The following is a 20,620-nucleotide window of genomic DNA, read 5'->3' on the forward strand; positions in this document are numbered from 1 at the left end:
TCAACCATGGGCCAATCACGCCTGACTCTAAGCAAGTACCGCTTCTCAAAATCTTGACCTTGAAGTGCAGAATTGGCGCCATACATGGGTGCGTGAAAGGGGGTTGAAATGGCAGATGATCTCAGCACCTTCCTTTTGCGCTCGGGTGTCAGGTGACTGAATACAATCATCTTCGGCTCATCCTCAACACAGTATTCTTAAACACATTGGAATAAATTAAATTGTCAACTAGATGTAATAAATGGCCCAAAACATATTTAATTAAGGACTTAAACCATACCGGTAGGTGGTGGTCGTCGTAATTGCATTGTACTACCTGCAACCGCTTCTTCATCTGTTCGGGTTCCAAGCTGCGCATTAGCCAGAGTGACGACTAATCATCAAAGATTAAAACAAGTGATTTTAGTATGTTGTTAGGATCACAAAAAAGGTAAGGCATTTGACATTGAGGATCGAAAGATGCTATTGATCTAAGAATGTTGTTCGGAGTACAAAAAAGTAAGGCATTCTAATATGACAAACACGTACGTGGTTCATGGTGAGGTGGTGACTGAGGATCCTTCTCTCTTCCCTCATTGGAAGACATTTCTTCTGTATAGAAAAATAAATAAACATGTCAACTAGATGAAATAAATGGCCCAAACCATATTTAATTAAGGAATTAAACCATACTGGTAGGTGGTGGTCGTCGTAATTGCAGTGTAGAATCTGCAGCCACTTCTTCATGATTTTTTGCCTGACTGACGACTAGTGATCAAATATTACAAGAAGTGATTTTAGGATGTTGTTAGGATCACAGAAAACTTTGGAGATTCTACTATGTCGGAACACATACATGGCTCATAATGTGGGGGTGACTTTGGATCTGCATCAACAACCGCTTCTTCATCTGTTCGGATTCCAAGCTGCGCATTAGCCGGAGTGACGACTAATCATCAAAGATTAAAACAAGTGATTTTAGTATGTTGTTAGGATCACAAAAAAGGTAAGGCATTTGACATTGAGGATTGAAAGATGCAATTGATCTAAGAATGTTGTTCGGAGTAAAAAAAAGTAAGGCATTCTAACATGACAAACACGTACGTGGTTCATGGTGAGGTGGTGACTGAGGATCCTTCTCTCTTCCCTCATTGGAAGACATTTTTTCTGTATAGAAAAATAAATAAACATGTCATTTTAGCATGTTGTTAGGATTCAGATGAATGATATGGTATTTGGACATAAACAAAAAAAATTCATACGTGACTGGTGAGGTTTTGGCTGCTGCTGAGTGCTACTAGAACAGACAGCAAGATGGGCTCGCAATATATCTTCCAACTCTGTCATCTTCTGTCTCGTATCAACAAACTCACCACGCATCTCAGCGACCTCACCTCGCACCTCAGCAAACTTGGCTCGCATCTCATTCATTGAAGTTTGTATCACCGTCCCCATGAAATCAATGGATGTCTGCATGGCACATATCATGTCTCCTAACATCTGAATTTGATTTGGCTTAGGCGGCTGCAAGCCATTGGCATTGATTGGAGGTGGTGGCGGGATCGTGGAATTATTGGGGCTATTGAAAACCAGAGGGTTTGTAATCTCATTTTGGGTATCAGGTGACCGATCATGGATGAGTGACGGCGGGTTCCCCGGAGGAATATTCACATCCGGTGTATGAAAAAAAGGGGAAGGGGGACGCTGGCAGCAGTACACCTTCTTCTCCTGGGCCATAAAATCAACGATTTGATCAATCACATGATCTGAAGAAGGGTCTTCAAATATGCCAGTGCTGAAGTGTCTGACATACGCTCCTCGTCAGTGGGAGCAAGGATCCCGACAATGTCAGCCTACAAGTAATACTCATAATTTAATGAGAGTAATGGATTTATGAATGAATACCATATATCTAAGAGACAAAACAATTACTTTACTTACATTTTCAAGGGATTTGAAGCATGAATTAATTTCTTCCTTCTTAGGAGCATTCTTGCTGCTCCAGTCCTTCGTGCTCCAACGACACATACGCGAAAGTGGTAGACCAGCCTCATCTAAATGAGTTGCAAAACTGTCCACAATGCCAGGTTTGCATTCGTAGGACAGGATCTGCAATTATATAACATTTCTATTTAATATATAAATATGATTCAAATGAAATTATTACAAAAAATGACAAATCAAGATGACTTCTTACTTGTAATGGATTGATGAAACCTGCAATGGTGTATGTGAGCGAATTCTGGTTTTTTTTTTCATTCCATTCTTTCAATTTGTCACTTAAATTCATCCACCGCAAGCTAGCAAGGACTACATCATATGCGTAAGACCCCCAAGGATATCTATTAAAAACATCAAAGTCTTCCAGTAACCTAAGCCACTCGGTGCCCACGGTCACAGATTGCCAAGTTCTCTTGATCAACAGAACACCAGCGACAAAAAGAAGGCACGCTAGTTTTAACTTCTCAAGATTGACCTCATCACCGCCCTCGCTGCTCAAAACACCAAGCCTATCCTCCAAGTTCCGCACAAAGACCACATCCATATCCCCAAAATGTCTAGATTCAAAATCTAAATTCATTGGAATCTCAGGAATATCTTTGGAGCAGTTAAGTCCTGAGATCAAACAAAACTCTAGTTTTGAAAATCTTATAGGCCTCTTTCGAATCACCATCCAGAATTCATTTTTCGGTGAGTCTAATGTCTGCCTACTTATCAAATACCATAACAAACTCTCAGACAATTTATAACGATTTGCGCTACATATCAGGTGACCAAATTGTGTTCTGCTCATCATGACTTCCATTTTGGCCGGATTAAGATACTTGATTATCTTTTCAAAAACATCTACGTACCGTCCCAATGTAGTCAGTTTGCAAGAAAAACGATCAACTTTGAACCCTTTCCTTTTAAGAACAACCTGAAAATGTATTAAATCAATGAATAACTAATTACGACTGAAATCAAAAGAAATAAATGTTCAAAAAAAAGTCAATATCAAAATAATAAGTTAAATGAATCAGTCGAGATTAAAATATGATACAGTCGAGGTAAGAAAGAAATCGATCGGGACATAGTCGATAATTCCTGCTAAGTAATACAGTCGAGATTCATAACATCATCAGTCGATATATGAAGCAAATCGGTCGGCACATAGTCGAGATTCGTCCTACGTAATGCAGTAGAGATTCATATCATCGTGCTAAATAATATAGTCGAGATTCATTACAACATAAGTCGAGATATGAAACAAAACATTCGGAAATGGTCAAAATTTACTATGACTGTACTACGGTTTCCCTAGGAATGTTGACAAACATATGAAAATAGAAAAACCTAGGTTTCTCGATGACTTACAGTAATGTTTTCCTCTGCCATTGCTGCAATGCTGCTTGTCGAGAACGAAAGAGGTTATGGGGAGTACAGGAGCTACGACGACGAAGAAGGAGGGCTTCAACAGCGGTTCAATAGGGTTCCGTTCCGATAGTTCCGTTAAAAATTAAAAAACAGACAGAGGGAAAATGGGAAAATTGGGGAAAATTGAAATTGCAGTAAACCAGTTAATTACGTCAGTCGAGAAATTATTTACCGAGTCGACGAGTGTTAAAATGTTTTGTATCTCATTTTGAATTTTTTTTTATTCAACTTAAGATTTTTATTTAAGGGTAAAATTGTTTTTTTTATTTCGAGGTCTATTTGCTCAAATAAAAACAAAACCAAATTCATATCCCTCATTTTTTCTTTAAAAAACGAATTATTCTATGGTACACGTTTTTAAACAAATTATCCCTATTCTACAAACCTGTAGTACAGTATTCTATTCTAAACCTGTAGTACAGTAGTAGTTCTCTCGATTAAAAAACTACAAGGTTCCTTCTCCCCACAGATTTGAGGTTTTTCAAGGGAAAAGAAAAAGAAAAGTATTGGTGTAAGTTAGCATTCTGATTTGATTTCAAAATCTTTCGAGAATGTTTCCTCTTTTCAGCCAAACGAAAATGGGTTTAGCTATTGTCGATGTTTACAGACTGATTCTCTCAAAAAAGGTATTTCTTTGTTCCTCTTCGTATTTTTTTCTTTTCGAATTGTTGCTGCTGTTTTTTTGTGTCCTCGATAGTGTATGTTTTATTGGGGAATCATAGGTGTTTTAAGATTAAATTTTGGATGTTGGAAGATGGGGTTTTGGTTTTCAGTTTGATCGATCACTTAATTAGATGGTATTTAGAAATCGATCGGTTCTGAACACTATGTACGCACAAATGCTCGGTGGTGTCGGGGACCGGATTTACTAAAAAGAGGCAAAAAAAAAAAAAGAAGAAGAATTCTTGGTGAATGGAATTGCGACTTTTTTGTATTTTGACAACTATTTGATTTCTGTTAGTTTAGTTTGATTGTTTATTATTTTTTTGGGTGGTTGTGATATAAAGGAGCAGGAGCAAATAACAGTTAAAGAAACAACTTCAATTATGTCTTGGGAATATGAGACTCTGAGAAACTCGATGCTTGGTTTTATCGGTGGTGCTACTGTTACCATGCTAGGTATGTGTTTGGATGACCATTTTGGCTATTGAACTTATAATTCAGATAACATTTGTGCAGTTTAGAACTTTACGTACAAAACAGAGCGTCCATTTGAATGGAAATGTGTCTTGGGAGATGCGTATATATGTATATATGTGTGTGTGTGTGCCTATGTAGATTGGATTGAGTGGTAAGATTTTATTTTCGTAGTCACTCTCATAGAGGTATTTAGGTTAGCAGTGTATGTGAGAGAGGCAAGGATCAATCTATCATGAAATAATCCATTGTGTATTTGTTGCTTGTGTTGTTTACGCATGCCGTATTCGTAAGGATGTTGGCTCGAACAGTATTTTCAGTTGTGTTGAAAACAACCGCTAGTATTAAGAGTATTTTGTCCTAGTGCTTATTATAAATGAGCTGGGAGGGAACGTGAAGAATCAATCCACTAATATTTTTCTTTACATTTGGTTTCTGATGTTATAACACTAATGTAATTCACAATAACTTGATTGGTTTGTGCCAAAGTCAAGAGCGATAGTGAAGCATTTCAACAACAGTTTGGTCCTAAGTAGTTTTGTATCTGCTGAATTGCATTGCATAAACTGTTACTGGTGCCTTCCATAATTGGTAAAATTGCTTCAAGATTTCTCTGTTTAACTGTTACATACCTGTGCTTCGAAAGAGGTAAGGGTGTTGTAGATAGAGATACAAATGGTTTATCTTCTGCACCACTGATTTACAGTAATTAGGTATTCATTTAATAGACGCAGGGAAGATTTTATGAATCCAAATACAATGACTAAAAATATGGAGTCAGGGCGCCCAGGGACTTCAAGCCCAGAAAGCCCAAACGAAAATGGACATTGGAAGCCCAAGATTGTTAATGTGTATGTTAGGAATCATATTGTTTTCTTTATTGTTTCCAGTTACCCCGAGGAGGCTAAATATTTTAACCCGTGCTAACCTTTCACTTGGTAAGCGATTTTATACCTTTCTCATGTCTTTTATATTCTTAAACTGTTTATTTGTCTATCTATCACTTGTTTAATCCTTCAGTATATAAGTATTAAATTGAATTAAACTGTGTTGACCATGATTTCATCATAATCTTCATAACAACTACTGTGAGAAAGATTGCTACCAAAAAATAATGGAAGGAATTCATGCTGTGTTTTCACTTATTAGCTAGCAATCCGATGTGGAAGAAATATTTAAAATTGCTTGAAAGAAAAATATGGAGTTGTGAGCTGACTATATACCTTGCACTACGCGATAGATAATATCAGATTTAATATAAATCTGCATTTCTTTTAGAAGCTATAATAAGAGATCTATTTATTGATGTACTTGTAGGGGCTTCTGTTGTTTGCACCTTGTGGAACTTTGGTAGGTCTCTTGAATCATGGACTGACCGTTTTCTTTCGATGGAAGGTAGTCGGATACAGATAGAGTTGGCAAACATGTAAAAAATTCTTACTCAAGCCTTAAATTTTTGCAACTCTTTTTTGTTCTGATTTTGTGTACGTATTTATGTCACTGCCACTAGAGTAGCTTAAATGATTTGTCGCCAAGTTTTTATATCTAAGACTACAGGTACCATGTTTGCAAGTATTTTTCTCATTATTTGCCGTCATATTGCAAACCCTTGGAGAGTTTACTTGTTGAATTGTCAACAGTAGAAATATTGCAAAAAGAGAATGCAAGACGACATAAGATTTGCATAATTTGGTCATGAATGCCTACATCTACAACATTATTCCTAGAGGTGAAAATTATTATCCAACTCTTAGTTCAGATTACATTCATCATCTTGTTATACAGGTAACAATATATTGGAATTATCATAGTAGAAACCTTTCCTAATGCACTAAATCACGATCAAATCAAATCTGATTTGAGGGGCAGTGTATATTTGCTAATCTTAACTCAAAGTTTTCTGATGTTCTCTCTTTTCTTTTGGAGTTAAGATTTGAGGGGCAGTGTATATTTGCTAATCTCTTTTCCTTTGCTATTACTATAGAATGCTGAAGAAGTATGGCAATGATCCGTGGGTACTTCGACGTCTCTCGACGCATTTTTACTTGGAAGAATTTTATGAAGATTCATCAGTAGACAGGCCGAAAACCAGGTGGCAGAGTCGATACTTTTATGGAGATCCCACTACTCATTTTCAGAATACATCATATGATAAGACAAACACTGATTTGAGCAAGAAAGATAACAAGAAGTCCACCGTAGACTCTGAGGAAGTTTATGTGAGTATATATGCGGGAATTACATAATTTTCGAAATCGAAAACAACACAATGGAATATGGTCAAGTTACAAGAATTTGGCTAGCACCTCGTGATTTTTTTTTTTCCGGTTTTTCGGTTGGTATCCTACCAATCTAAAACATGATTTATACATTGATTTGGAAATAAAAAAAAAAAAGAAAGTTTCATTCCTCCATGATGACTCTTTATCTTGTGTTGCATCCAATTGTAGTTGTACGCTGCCGCTGATGCTTCGCAGAATCCGTTTGATTTTGTATTTGGGCTCGCCGGAAGTGCAGAAAACATCCCTCCTCCCAAAACGTCGAGGACATCATCTGGAAGATCGAGTCTCAGAGAAAGTCGCGCTCGTCGCAGGCGCCGAAGGCGTCATCAAGAAGATTCAGATTTTTGAACTCTAAATTTTTATTTCATCCATCGTGCAGTTCTATCTATAATAATGTGATATCGACTTCAATCTAAAGTCGGTTCGACTTTTATGTTTCATGTAGCTTGTACGCACATTAGGGCCAATGGGCATATATCTTTGGTTTTTGTACCCTCAGCCATTATAATTTGCACCAATTCAAAAACAAAATAAGTTCAAAACAACCGATGACACGTAGTTCAAAACATATTACAACGTTTAACACAGTTTAATTTGCGATTCCTCTCCACTCTTCAGAAGAGAGTGTGGTTATAATCCTTTTGATTTTTAACTATAAACTGATTTTATAATAATTCTTTTCGATAATGTGATTTTTATTCTATTTCATAACAATGTAAAAACCACTTGCATTTATTTTCTGATTCTAATGTTCTCGTTCAAATTTCAAAGAAAATCATTTTAATTTTATTACCCACCTGTCCATTATTAGAAAATTAAATATGTGGTTCATGTAAATTTTCTCGGGAAAAATAAATATTTCACTTTTGGAGTTTTCACCCTCAGAATTTTTCTCTAACGCCAACCGTTGGAATTCTTGAATCAAGAACTTTTATATCCATAACCTCTTACCACTTTTCATTTGTGTGATGCATAGATAACAACAATTCATCACAACAATTAATATTAGCCCAAAAGCACAAAAAAGAAAAAAAAAATCTTCAGCTTCTTTCATTTGTACATATTGCATAAAGAAATCTTTGTGATGCACAAACTCATTTGTATGTATCGGACCTTGTAATATGAATATTTAGGATCATTGTTGAAGTTTAGATCTTTTGTTCTTTCGTGTTTGTTTCAAAATCTTGAATAAGAAACCTTTAATGATTCCATCTTTTCACTTTCATATTCTTCCAAGAAACTATCTTTTCATCAAGAATTTGGTTGTGGTTATAATATTCGTATTCTTTTCAATATCTCTACAATACATCGAGGCTATGAGGGTCCACCCCATGACAACCAAGATAAACGTCGCTATCCGAGACGACGAAGGACGCGATTTCAACCCGATGGAAGGCAATGTCCAGAAAAAGCTAAAGAAACTCCCTCATGTTTTCAGCAAAGTCCTGGAGCTTCCCTTCAGGTCGGATGCTGATGTGGTGGTGGAAGAGGGGGACGATTTCTTCCGATTCGTCGTGGAAATCGAGGTCGACGGCCATGACGTCAGCGCAGGCGATGTCAGGGCTCATGCAGTGGAGATTCATCCGGGGGTGATCAAGATCGTGGTTAGAAACAACATTGGGTCGAGGATGAGTGACGTGGAGCTGTCGTTGAACAAGTTGGAGGTGGACACGTGGCGGTATCGATTGCCACCCTCGAGCCTCCCGGAGATGGCCACCGCGATGTTCGTGGATGGCGCGTTGATCGTCACCGTGCCGAAAGGCGGAGGGAGGAGGGAGTTTTTGGATGGGATTGATGGTTGGGGAAGTGGCAATCTCGTTCTTGTACAGTAATGGCTACATATATAGGTTTCAAATGCATGAGTTAATTTATATGAACCAATTGATGTTCCCATGGGTTTTTACCCTGACTTTGTATTAAAATAAAATTATGGATTGGGCTGAAAATTATTTTGAGCTGAGATGATTTATGATTCCAGTTTACATGCCAAGATTTGAATGATGGAAGAAAAAATTGGTGCAATAATTGTGGTAAAATAATCGAAAAGAAGTTGTATCATTTAAAATATTTAAATTGTACAAAAATCACTGGCTAAATTTTTTGATAAAACATCAATGTTAAACAAGAGAAAAAATATATTGACCATCAGATATAGAGATAAGACAAAGCTCTCCTGCCAACCAGGATTGAATTTTCCTGACTAAAGTCATCTCCAACCCATTACGCTATTTTGGTGTCACACTAACTTCAAAATAACGTAATTGCCGCATCTCCAACCCAAAGCTCTCCTGCCAACCAGGATTGAATTTTCCTAACTAAGGTCATCTCCAACCCATTACGCTATTTTGGTGTCACACTAACTTCAAAATAACGTAATTCCCGCATCTCCAACCCATTAACTCTAAATTTTACACTAAAAAGAATATTCTCGAAATATTTTCTATTATTTTATTCTCAGCAACTAATTTATTCAACAAAATATTTTTAAACACAATAATTAAAATATCAATTATATCTAAAATAATATTTTCTATGTAGAAATATTAATGAATTAAAAATTTTAATTACATATCTTTTCAGAAAAATTTTAAGCATTTTTAAAATTTTATTTTATTTATTTAAATATTTAAACTCATTATTTAATTTATGAATTTTATTTTTATTTATTTAAATAATTAAATAATAAATTAGAACAAAAAAAAACAAGACAAAAAAACCAAAAAAAAAAAAAGAAACAGATAGCGTAAAGCTCCAATCTGGCGCTGAAAATAGCGCTGGGTTGGAGCAAAAAATGCAACATCATTTTGGCATAATACACCAAAATGGTGTTGCATTAGAGATGCTCTAAGACCATCTCCATAGTATTGGATTTTCATCTCCAACCTAGCGCTATTTTCAGCGCTAGGTTGGTGTTGATATATATTAAGATAATATAATATATTATAATAATATTATTATGTTCCTCTTTAAATATTTATTTATTTAATAAATAACTAAATTATGGTTTTAAATTATATTATCAATTGAATAAATAATAAAATTTTAATTTCATAATTATTATGAATTTTATATGTAATTGTTTTTATCTTAATATTAATTTTATGTGTAATGTATTTTAACAGTAATTTTAATTTTCTAAATTATTTAACTCTAATTTAATTAATTAACAATGAATATAAAAATACAAATTTTGAGAAAAAATTAAGATTAAAAAAATCCAACATTTATTGAAACCAAAATCATAAACATTTATTTAGTTATATAATTTAAAATTATTATATAAACAACTATATTTTAAATTTTTAAGTTGAAATTTGAAGGTTGTAGTATGTTTTATTAATATGTGTATGATACTACACTTAGTAGCATGCACTTTTCATTTAAAAAAATTTTTGAATAATTTTTTTAATTTTTACTAAATTTTTAAAAATCGATATATGATTAATTAAATTATATAAATTAAAATTATTATCATAAACATATATATAATTTAGCTTCAGATTATATTCATGTGTGATTGTTTATTATGTTTAATTATTTGAAATAAAATTAAAAATCGTTAAATAAATAATATGTTTAAATATTAAAATAAATAAAATTAAATATTTTAAAATAATAATTAAAATATATTGAATTTTTAATTTATTAATATTTCTAATGAATATTTATTTAGAAATTATTATTTTATATATTAATGATATTTAATTAATTATAGTGTATAAAAATATTTGGTGAAATAAATTAGTTGTTGTGAATAAAATAATAGAGAATATTTCAAGAATATTTTTTTTAGTTTAGAATTTAGAGTAAATGAGTTGGAGATGAGTTTTGTATTTAGTATAAGAATTACACTATTTTGAAGTTAGTGTTACACCAAAATAGCGTAATGAGTTGGAGATGGCCTAAGACCTGGTTAGATTACCTTGTCTTCCTTCAGGGGTAACTCTCGTGTGATACGTCCGTCGGTCGGATTTATATATAAAGTAAAAATAATAATATTTTAACATAAAAAATAATATTTTTTCATAGATGAAGTCGAACAAGATATTCCTCTTACAAAATTAAGTGTGAAACATTCTCAAAAGATTTTTTGTGTTTCTTTACAACTCATGTAGTTTTTTTTATAAAATTAATTTTAAAATCCAACAAATTACTTATAATTTTCAACAATATAAAAATATCAATTTACCCAAAATATAATTTGCGATGATATTTGGAACAAATGTTTTGCATACACAATGCTATGTTATTTTCACAGCACGTTTCCGCAAAGATCCCATCCATCCATCTTGTGTAAGACCGGTTTCGACAATGTGGCGATGTCGATGCTCAGAATACCCATTATGTTGTGGGGTGTGAGGTGGAGTGGTAAGATGAAAAATTCCTTTGGTGGATAGAAAAGGAAGAAGAGCCAGAAACTCCCCAGTATTATCAGTGTAAATGGTGATAATTTTACTTTGAAATTTATTTTCGACTAGGGAAGTGAATATTGTGAACACAGATAATACATCAGATTTAAGTGCTAGAGGATAAAGCCAAACATATTTGGTGAAGTGATCAACAAAAATGACATAGCATTTATATCCGTTCATGGAGACAACATGAAGGACCACACATCGAAGAAAATTAATTCGAGGGGGCGGGAGGATGTAGGACTAGACTCGTAGAATGGTAATTATGACTTTTATTAATATTGCAAGAATTACAATGAAAATGCGGAAAACAATTTGACGACAAAGAAAAAACTTTGGAGGTAACTAGGTGACGAATAATGGCAGACGAGGGATGACCTAAGCGGGAGTGCCACAAGGATAGAGAGGCGGATGTGGCAGTGAGTGCGAGAGGGGCGGCGAGGGAGGAGATGGTGCCCGGCCAAACGTACGTGCCTTGCCTACATGGTCCCGTGAGGAGGAGTGCCCCCGTGCGAAGATCCTGCACCTGAAAGGAGGAGGAAAAAAACGTGAAAGAAACATTATTATTGCTACAAAGTTGAGCGACCGAAATGAGGTTTTTTTGCATGGAGGGTACACATAGAACATTAGTAAGCAATAAGGGGGAAGTAAAAGTAGGTAAAGTAAGGGAACCAGTGTGAGAAATAAGCAAACCAGTGTCGTTTCCAACGGTCATGGAGTCAGACCCAACATAGGGTGTGTGAAGCGCAGATTGGCCAGATCTGTGGTAACATGGTGAGAGGCACCGGAGTCAATGAGCCATTAAGTAGAGGAAGGCAGGGACAAGGAGTGTGACAAAGTATGAGCATGGGGAGGTGTATATGCTGGAGGAGAAGAAGCCGATGACGGTTGCGGAGTCCATGCCATATATGGAAAGTTGGGATAGTGCTTTGCAGAGTGGCCCGTAGTGCCACAAAGCTGGCAGCGACCAAGGTAGGGCCGCGGTGTAGAGCCAGTGGAGGACGATGGCGGCTGTGGTGTCCACGGGGTGGGTGCGCGCGGCTCTCTGGCGCGTGCAGGGCCAGATGGGCGGGCTGGACCGTGTTATGCAGCAGCATGGCGAGACCTGGTTGAGCAAGAGGCAGGAAAGGTAGCAGCAGGGCCTGGCATGACAAATTTCCGAAGCAGTATTTGAGCCTCAAAGTTGAGAAACTTCTCATGAAGCTCATCAAACGAGATCGGTGTGTCTCGATCATGGATGGCATGGGAGAGTTCTTTGTAGGAATCGTCCAGGACATTGAGGATTTTGAAGGTAATATCATCGGGATCACATGAGACATTCATGAGAGCGAGAGCATCAACAATAGCCTTGATGCCATGCATGAAGTCAGTGATGGATTTGGAACCCTTGGCTGGGTTGGCAAGTTGATTTTTGAGCTGTAAGATGAAACCACGACTGGGGGAAGCATAGGTCTTGGCCAGTGTTGACCAAGAATCAAACGAGGTTGTAGATGCGGCAATGAAGGGAATAAGAGTTGGCGTGAGAGAGCCAATGATGACATTGAGTAAAATTTGATCCTGACGAACCCAAAGTGAGTAGTTAGGAATGGGGCTGGTGACGCCATCTTTTGCGAGAGTGGGCGGTGGAGAGTGTGAGGATCCGAGTACTAATCTCTCATTTCAATACAATTAACCAAATAATCATAAAAATTAGTCAAACATCAAAGACTAAATAAGATAAACAATTTTTTTTTTTTTTAAGTTGGAGCACCTCGCTCGATCGGGGAAAAACACCCGATCGAACGAGCCCTGAAGCCAACTTCTCGGGTTGGGAATATTTTGGCCTCGCTCGATCGGTTAATCTTCACCGATCGAGTGAGCCCAAAATGCTCAACTCGCTGCCTCAGAAATGAGAGCCTCGCTCGATCGGGCAATCTTCACCGATCGAGCGGGCTCATTGTGCAGAAAAATAAACAGAAGATCTGTTGCTGTAAAAAACGAGTCCCTTCAATTCTTTTCCATCTAGTATCACCTCATGCATAATCTATACATACTCATAGGCTAACATGCATTCTAACATGATATAGTTGAAAAAGAACAAGATCACCATATACTAGAATATAATCTCATGCTAGAATCACATATCATACATGAATCATTGTTATACAAGAAGGATTAGGCTACAACATGTTGTCTTAAGGATTTACATACATCATCACAAATCCTATGAACATCAACAAGACAACAACTTAATAACCAACAAGTCTTGATAAGAGTAGCTACAACATGATCATTTTCTTGCAGCTAACATACTTGACAACTAAACTCGGATCACCACTCTATTCTCTCATTCCTTGTTCTTCAAGCTCAACTCTGCCCTGTTCCCGAACCACCTGTTGTCATGCACACATACAAACACGACAACAGCCGGATATCTCCGGTGAGAAATACATTTCCCAGTATAATCAACATATAGCATGCTATCAAGTTCAAGTGTAATTACTATCATAATTAATTCATAAAGATATTCATAAACCATAATACATGCTATAATTCAAAGCATATAACAAAGGCATGCTATAAATCAAAGAGTAGCACAAAACATGCTATATTCAAAGCATAACATATTCAGCCACACAAAGTCATCTATCAAATCTAAGTAGTGTCTTAGTCTTGACTCTACTTTTGTTTTTGTATGACTTCTTGATCTTAACTCTTAGTCTTAACTCTAGACCAAGACTTGACTATTTTCTCAACTCTCATCTAGGGATCCCGGTTTGAATAAGAACGCAACAAATCTCCCACCTACTCTCCCATTCGAGGTGGCGGTACGTTCTTATTCCCAAACTTTGGTCCACTATATCGATCTTCGGTCATAGGAGTCGATCTACTCCTACGCATATCGATACAAGTCCAAACATTCGGTAATTTGGCACTTCTGCCTTCCTAAGACATGGCACATCCGCCTTCAACTCTTTAAGATCTAGTGGCTTATCAAGATGCAACCAATTCTAGAAGCATTAATCTAAGCCACCTACAAGAGACAAGCTAATCTAGCAAGGAAAGACAATATACTTATCTATCTATGCCATCATCTATCTCATACAATTCATCTATCAATTAAACAATCAAGAACATATATCTATGGACTTGAAAATAAATCAATTCCAACAAGAAACAAATAAGTATGTGGTTTAGGGAAACTCAAGTCAATCTAACTCGAGTTATATATCTCGTGGTTCGATGTTGGTTTATACCTTTCTTGTCTTGGTTTCAAGCTCTTCAAGGCTATCAAACTCTGCTCTCAAATCTGGACAATCCATATAACATAACCTTGTGTCAAAATCTGCTCAAACTTCAACCCAACTTCAAGGCAAAAAAAGCTACAAACCTTGTTCTTTCTTCTACCGGTTTCGAAGTCGGGATTCTCGATTTGACTTCTCTTGATTGTAAACTGAAATCACAGCATATTTATCAAGGAAACATCAGATTTAATCATGTCAATGGCAGCTCAAGTATACGAGATCAAAACAGTTTCAAATCCGAAACCGACGGAGTAACGGTACAAAACCGGTAACCGAAACTAACTTCTATCAACTCTAACATTCATATCAGCTTCAAATAAATCTTATAACAGCTGAAGATCATCATATATCAGCATAATCAAAGGTTATACTCTCGAAATAAATGCTGAAAAATTCATAAGAAACCGATACGACATCCGTTCCTCAACCCGACTTCAATATAACACAACATAGATGTTCAACAACATCAATTCATAATCACATCTGATCTCTGCCATTTTCGAATTCTTAAACCATGATGAAAGATACAAAAATTTACATCAAATCAAAGGCCTCGTTGCAAGGATTCCAAAACACTTTCCGGAATCAAAATCGGATAAGCGGAACTCAAGATATTGCGACTTGAAGATGAAGAATGAACTTGATTTCCTTTCCCTTCCTCTCTCGGTTTCTCTTCTGATTTTTCTGATGACATAAGTTGAATTATACGTGAATACCTTTCAGAATAACAAGTGTCCCACTCAAAATAAGAATTTTGCACTTTGGCCCCTCAAGTCTTGCTTAATTGCAAATCGGTCCTCGACAAATCTTTTTAATTCAATTTCAATCCTAAATAATTTAAGAATATTAGAATTTACTTCAAAACTCCAAAATTCTCAAATTAAATATACTCGGATTAAAATTAAATAATTTCTGGATTAAATCAAATAATCCCAGGCCTTACAATTCTCCCCTTCTAAGATCGGATTTCGTCCTCGAAATCTCTTGCAATCGATACGCACATAAGATAAGGAATAAGAGAAATACGGGATAAGACCTCATATCAGTCGAACAACTCAGAATAACACTGTCTCATATCAGATTCATCTTCTCAATATCTTCTTCAATTCTAGAACAACTCCACTGAATTTTCACTAGCGGATTAATCTTCTTTCTGAGTTGATTTTTTTATTCCTCATCAAATAGTCATATCATTTGCTCGACATAGATTAATGTCTCATCAAACTTAATTTCATCTGACTGAAGTACATAAGCAGTCTCATTCTAATATGTCGCGAATATCAGATAGAAATGGAGGAAATAAAAGTCGACAGACAAGATTTCCTACTTCTTCAGAAGTGTCATCGGATTCAACAATTCTCGGAGATAATAGTCATCTCTTGTTAAATCAAACAATACATTCGAAATCAAAAAAAAATTTGCAAACATACTCAATCTCCCTGTTCAAAGCACAAAATCGGTGTCTAATCTGCGTATGTTTTTCTTCTCGATCATCAACTATCTTCATTCTGTTCTGAAAAAGCTTCTCGTTCTCTACCTTCATTGCGACACATAAAAAAAAATCTGATAGCTGTTCCAGAAATTACCATCTCCAAGTGGCAATATTAGTCAGCTAATACCAAATCAGGTATTAGGATTCTGAGCATCTTCTCAACTTTTGGATAGTCAATTCAGACAATCCATCGATAAGAGGATGGTAGAATGGAATCACATACAACCAATTACTCAAAATATCTGAAAATCGATGCCACAGTCTATCAAATAAATCTAAAGTCTCTAACTCGACAATAGAGTTTTAATAATTCCTGTCATCTCATCATGTCATTAACTTCTTTTACAGCTATCCTCTCCTATCCGTAGCTTAACCAATATTGCATATTCGTTTATTTGTCGAAATCTACTTAGGTAAATCGCAAACTCAAAACGATCAATAGCGCATCAGTACCATACAACTAAAAATAGTACTCTGACACATTAGATTTCAACATCTTTGCAACATCATAGAGTCATATCAATTCCAGAAGCAAACCCTTTTGGCAACTATTCATAGCAAGGAATAACATTTCTTGTATAGGTCCTAGCTATTTCATCATATTGTATAACGTCAAATACAACATATCATGCTATCTGTAAAAACTATCAAATATGATATCAACATCTCATACCGATATAGATAGTTTTCAGAATAAAATTCAACGGCATTTAATCTTCTTTCGATTCTGAACTACAAATATGGTCATAAAGCATTCAATTGATCTCGCTCAGTCTAATTAATTGACAGTCTAAGCTTTAGAACCAAAAATTCTATCACATCTGCATTCATTTCTCATCTGTTAGAATCGATAAATTCAGTAACTGCTCAAATCAATCAGCTAGTCAAGGAAAACAATAGCAAGTCATCATTGTGGCCTTATTCAATTTCTGATCATTAGCCCAAAATCTCACTGGTCTGTATTTCTTTCAATTCTTGCAGTTCTGTTGGTGCCATTCTAAAAGGTACTTTCGAAGTCAATAAGATACCTGACATCAGTTACATATTGAAGTCCATCTCACAGACTGAAAGTAATCCAAGAATTTCATCTGGAACATATCAGTAATTACCTAACCATTGACAGATTAGTCAATGTTGGACTATCTTTCATCATATCTGTTGCATAATAAATAATTCCCTTGCTCTTTCTGCAATCATCGATTCACAAATAGATAGATAGATATCAAAGAAATTCAAAATTTCAAACTCTTATAGTAGAATTCCCATCCTTTTATCAATTCAGTTCTGAATCTCATAATTTCTGAATCAATCTACGACATCCTTTTACTTGGTTAACATATCTAAATCGGTAATTCAGTCATAATCTGACAAATCAAGCACAATACAGTCTCTATCTCTCACATTACCTTCAAACTGTAGTATACCTTTCCTGACAACTCTGACAGAAATAAGACCTCCCCTCCTAAGTAAAGAGATCAAAACTACAGAACATAATGGCTCAGAGATAATGCAGGCAACATGACAAAGTGCTCAAACAGAACATATGAGAAGGATAGGTATCTCGCAATATAAAACTAGGCAATAGAACAATTACCTGCTAAACATCATCTGAGGTTTGTCTTTCTGACTGAGTCTCAGATTTCGAAGACTCCATACCTTGTGATCTTCAAGAGTCTCGCTGGGAACACAGTCTTGCGAAATGGCCTGGCTGACGACATATGTTTCAATTACCAGAGACTCCTTGGCATTTCTCAGTCTGATGTCTTCCTCCACATCGATTACAATACACAGCGGTATAATTGGAACACCTGTCTCCCACTAGAACTGGGAAAACTACTCTCTGTTTTCTTGAACTGTTTTCCTCGAGCTTGCAAATATCCTTTCTTACCACTGCTACTGCCACCACTTTCAAATCGTGAAGGTTGTTGCGAGATTGGAGCTGAGGGTTGTGACTGTCTCGGAGGCTGAGCGATATACGAAGCTCCTCGCTGTTGTATCAAACCAGCTTCCGCTCCTTTGGCACTGTTCATAGCATCAGCAAAATTATTCGGTCTCCCCGTGTTCACCAAAGTAAACACATCAGAATTCAGTCCATTAATGAACTGATCAGCCATTGCCTCATCACTATTAGCAACATGTGGAGCAAAGCGTAGCAAGGTAGAAAACCTTGCAACATATTCTTCAACATTTAAGTTTCCCTGCTTCAGATTCGCAAATTCTGCACCTTTGTCTTTGCGATAAAATACTGGAAAGAAGCGTTGGTAAAACTCAGTTTTGAAGACTTTCCAGGTGATCACTGTACCTCGATACTCCAAGGCTCTCTTGGTTGTAAACCACCAACTCTTTGCAACTTCATGCAATTGATGTCCTATCAGTCTGACTCTCCGTTCATCACTGTAATCAAGAGAATCAAACAACATTTCTATATCATCAAGCCAACTCTCACAAGCTACTGAATTTTCCGTCCCCTTCAAAATCGGCGGTTTAAAAGACTGAAACTATTTCAACAGTATTTCCATAGGTGAAGCTGTAACATTCATCAAATCATCGGATATAATGACCTGTTCTATTCTCGGTGCTTCTGGTGCTTGTGGCACTGTCGGGGCTACATTCACCTGTTCTGGCACTGTCGGGACTACATTCACCTGTTCTGGCAATGTCTGTGTTTCATTTGCCTGTTCAGGCTGAGGAACTGCCACTGTCTGTCTAGTAGTTGGTCGTCCTTGTCGTCGAGACATATCTGATTATCAACATGGTTAGGATACCATAATCATTAAATCTATCTCAGTCCTCCTCTGATCATCTTACCTCTGATCAAGAATCAGTTCTGATTCAATCTTAAATAAATCATCAAGGTAAGAATACCAAAACATGCTTCCAATAAATTCAGATAGTCGGGTAACATGTCATAAACCACATAACACATGCTTGAATCATGTCAGATATTCCAAGAAACATGTGTCTTTAATCATCATAAATCATACTTTCAAATAAAATAAATACAATATCATGTAATAAAATACTTGAAAGTAAACCATGCCAGCATTTACAACATGTAATTCAATTATGTAAATAAATCATAGCATGATAAAATAAAGAAGCAAGGAAGATGACTCGATCTACCCCACTCACTATCTAACTCAGTCTAGAATTTTCTTGCTCTGATACCACCTGTTGTGAGGATCCGAGTACTAATCTCTCATTTCAATACAATTAACCAAATAATCATAAAAATTAGTCAAGCATCAAAGACTAAATAAGATAAACAAATTTTTTTTTTAAAGTTGGAGCACCTCGCTCGATCGGGGAATAACACCCGATCGAACGAGCCCTGAAGCCAACTTCTAGGGTTGGGAATATTTTGGCCTCGCTCGATTGGTTAATCTTCATCGATCGAGCGAGCCCAAAATGCTCAACTCGCTGCCTCAGAAATGAGGGCCTCGCTCGATCGGGCAATCTTCACCGATCGAGCGGGCTCATTGTGCAGAAAAATAAACAGAAGATCTGTTGCTGTAAAAAACGAGTCCCTTCAATTCTTTTCCATCTAGTATCACCTCATGCATAATCTATACATACTCATAGGCTAACATGCATTCTAACATGATATAGTTGAAAAAGAACAAGATCACCATATACTAGAATATAATCTCATGCTAGAATCACATATCATACAAGAATCATTGTTATACAAAAAGGATTAGGCTACAACATGTTGTCTTAAGGATTTACATACATCATCACAAATCCTATGAACATCAACAAGACAACAACTTAATAACAAACAAGTCTTGATAAGAGTAGCTACAACATGATCATTTTCTTGCAGCTAACATACTTGGCAACTAAACTCTGATCACCACTCTATTCTCTCATTCCTTGTTCTTCAAGCTCAACTCTATCCTGTTCCCGAACCACCTGTTGTAATGCACACATACAAACATGACAACAGCCGGATATCTCCGGTGAGAAATACATTTCCCAGTATAAGAAACATATAGCATGCTATCAAGTTCAAGTGTAATTACTATCATAATTAATTCATAAAGATATTCATAAACCATAATACATGCTATAATTCAAAGCTTATAACAAAGGCATGCTATAAATCAAAGCGTAGCACAAAACATGCTATATTCAAAGCATAACATATTCAGCCACACAAAGTCATCTATCAAATCTAAGTAGTGTCTTAGTCTTGACTCTACTTTTGTTTTTGTATGACTTCTTGATCTTAACTCTTAGTCTTAACTCTAGACCAAGACTTGACTATTTTCTCAACTCTCATCTAGGGATCCCGGTTTGAATAAGAACGCAACAAATCTCTCACCTACTCTCCCATTCGAGGTGGCGGTACGTTCTTATTCCCAAACTTTGGTCCACTATATCGATTTTCAATCATAGGAGTCGATCTACTCCTACGCATATCGATACAAGTCCAAACATTTGGTAATTTGGCACTTCTGCCTTCCTAAGACATGGCACATCCGCCTTCAACTCTTTAAGATCTAGTGGCTTATCAAGATGCAACCAATTCTAGAAGCATTAATCTAAGCCACCTACAAGAGACAAGCTAATCTAGCAAGGAAAGGCAATAGACTTATCTATCTATGCCATCAT

General features: G+C 36.2%; 2 protein-coding genes across 4 annotated transcripts; both read left to right on the forward strand.

The window, feature by feature from the left end:
• Window positions 1-3,804: 3,804 nt before the first annotated feature.
• On the forward strand, window positions 3,805-7,350 carry LOC140892025 (uncharacterized). 3 transcript variants are annotated; one of them, XM_073300772.1, is made up of 6 exons: window positions 3,805-4,022; window positions 4,404-4,515; window positions 5,262-5,471; window positions 5,851-5,959; window positions 6,518-6,752; window positions 6,984-7,350. In XM_073300772.1, exons 3-6 carry the CDS (start codon window positions 5,354-5,356, stop codon window positions 7,161-7,163), a joined length of 642 nt encoding a protein of 213 aa, XP_073156873.1. In that variant the 5' UTR covers window positions 3,805-4,022; window positions 4,404-4,515; window positions 5,262-5,353; the 3' UTR covers window positions 7,164-7,350. The 3 variants fall into 3 exon arrangements, with proteins under 3 accessions (XP_073156873.1, XP_073156855.1, XP_073156864.1); XM_073300754.1 differs by having other exon boundaries at window positions 5,424-5,471; XM_073300763.1 differs by lacking the exon at window positions 5,262-5,471.
• Window positions 7,351-8,131: 781 nt separating this feature from the next.
• LOC140874320 (uncharacterized) lies at window positions 8,132-8,647 on the forward strand. Its single transcript, XM_073277597.1, has one exon. It carries the CDS (start codon window positions 8,132-8,134, stop codon window positions 8,645-8,647), a length of 516 nt encoding a protein of 171 aa, XP_073133698.1.
• The last annotated feature ends 11,973 nt before the right edge of the window (window positions 8,648-20,620 follow it).

The sequence above is a fragment of the Henckelia pumila genome, chromosome 1 (genome assembly GCF_033568475.1).
Source record: "Henckelia pumila isolate YLH828 chromosome 1, ASM3356847v2, whole genome shotgun sequence".
In the NCBI taxonomy this organism is placed as follows: Eukaryota; Viridiplantae; Streptophyta; class Magnoliopsida; order Lamiales; family Gesneriaceae; genus Henckelia; species Henckelia pumila.

Coding starts and splice junctions, on each gene's coding strand:
- LOC140892025 (XM_073300754.1), top strand. CDS start 3,948: ATGTTTCCTCTTTTCAGCCAAACGAAAATGGGTTTAGCTATTGTCGAT. Junction 5,472..5,850: donor CCGTGCTAACCTTTCACTTG/GTAAGCGATTTT, acceptor ATGTACTTGTAG/GGGCTTCTGTTGTTTGCACC. Junction 5,960..6,517: donor CAGATAGAGTTGGCAAACAT/GTAAAAAATTCT, acceptor CTATTACTATAG/AATGCTGAAGAAGTATGGCA.
- LOC140874320 (XM_073277597.1), top strand. CDS start 8,132: ATGAGGGTCCACCCCATGACAACCAAGATAAACGTCGCTATCCGAGAC.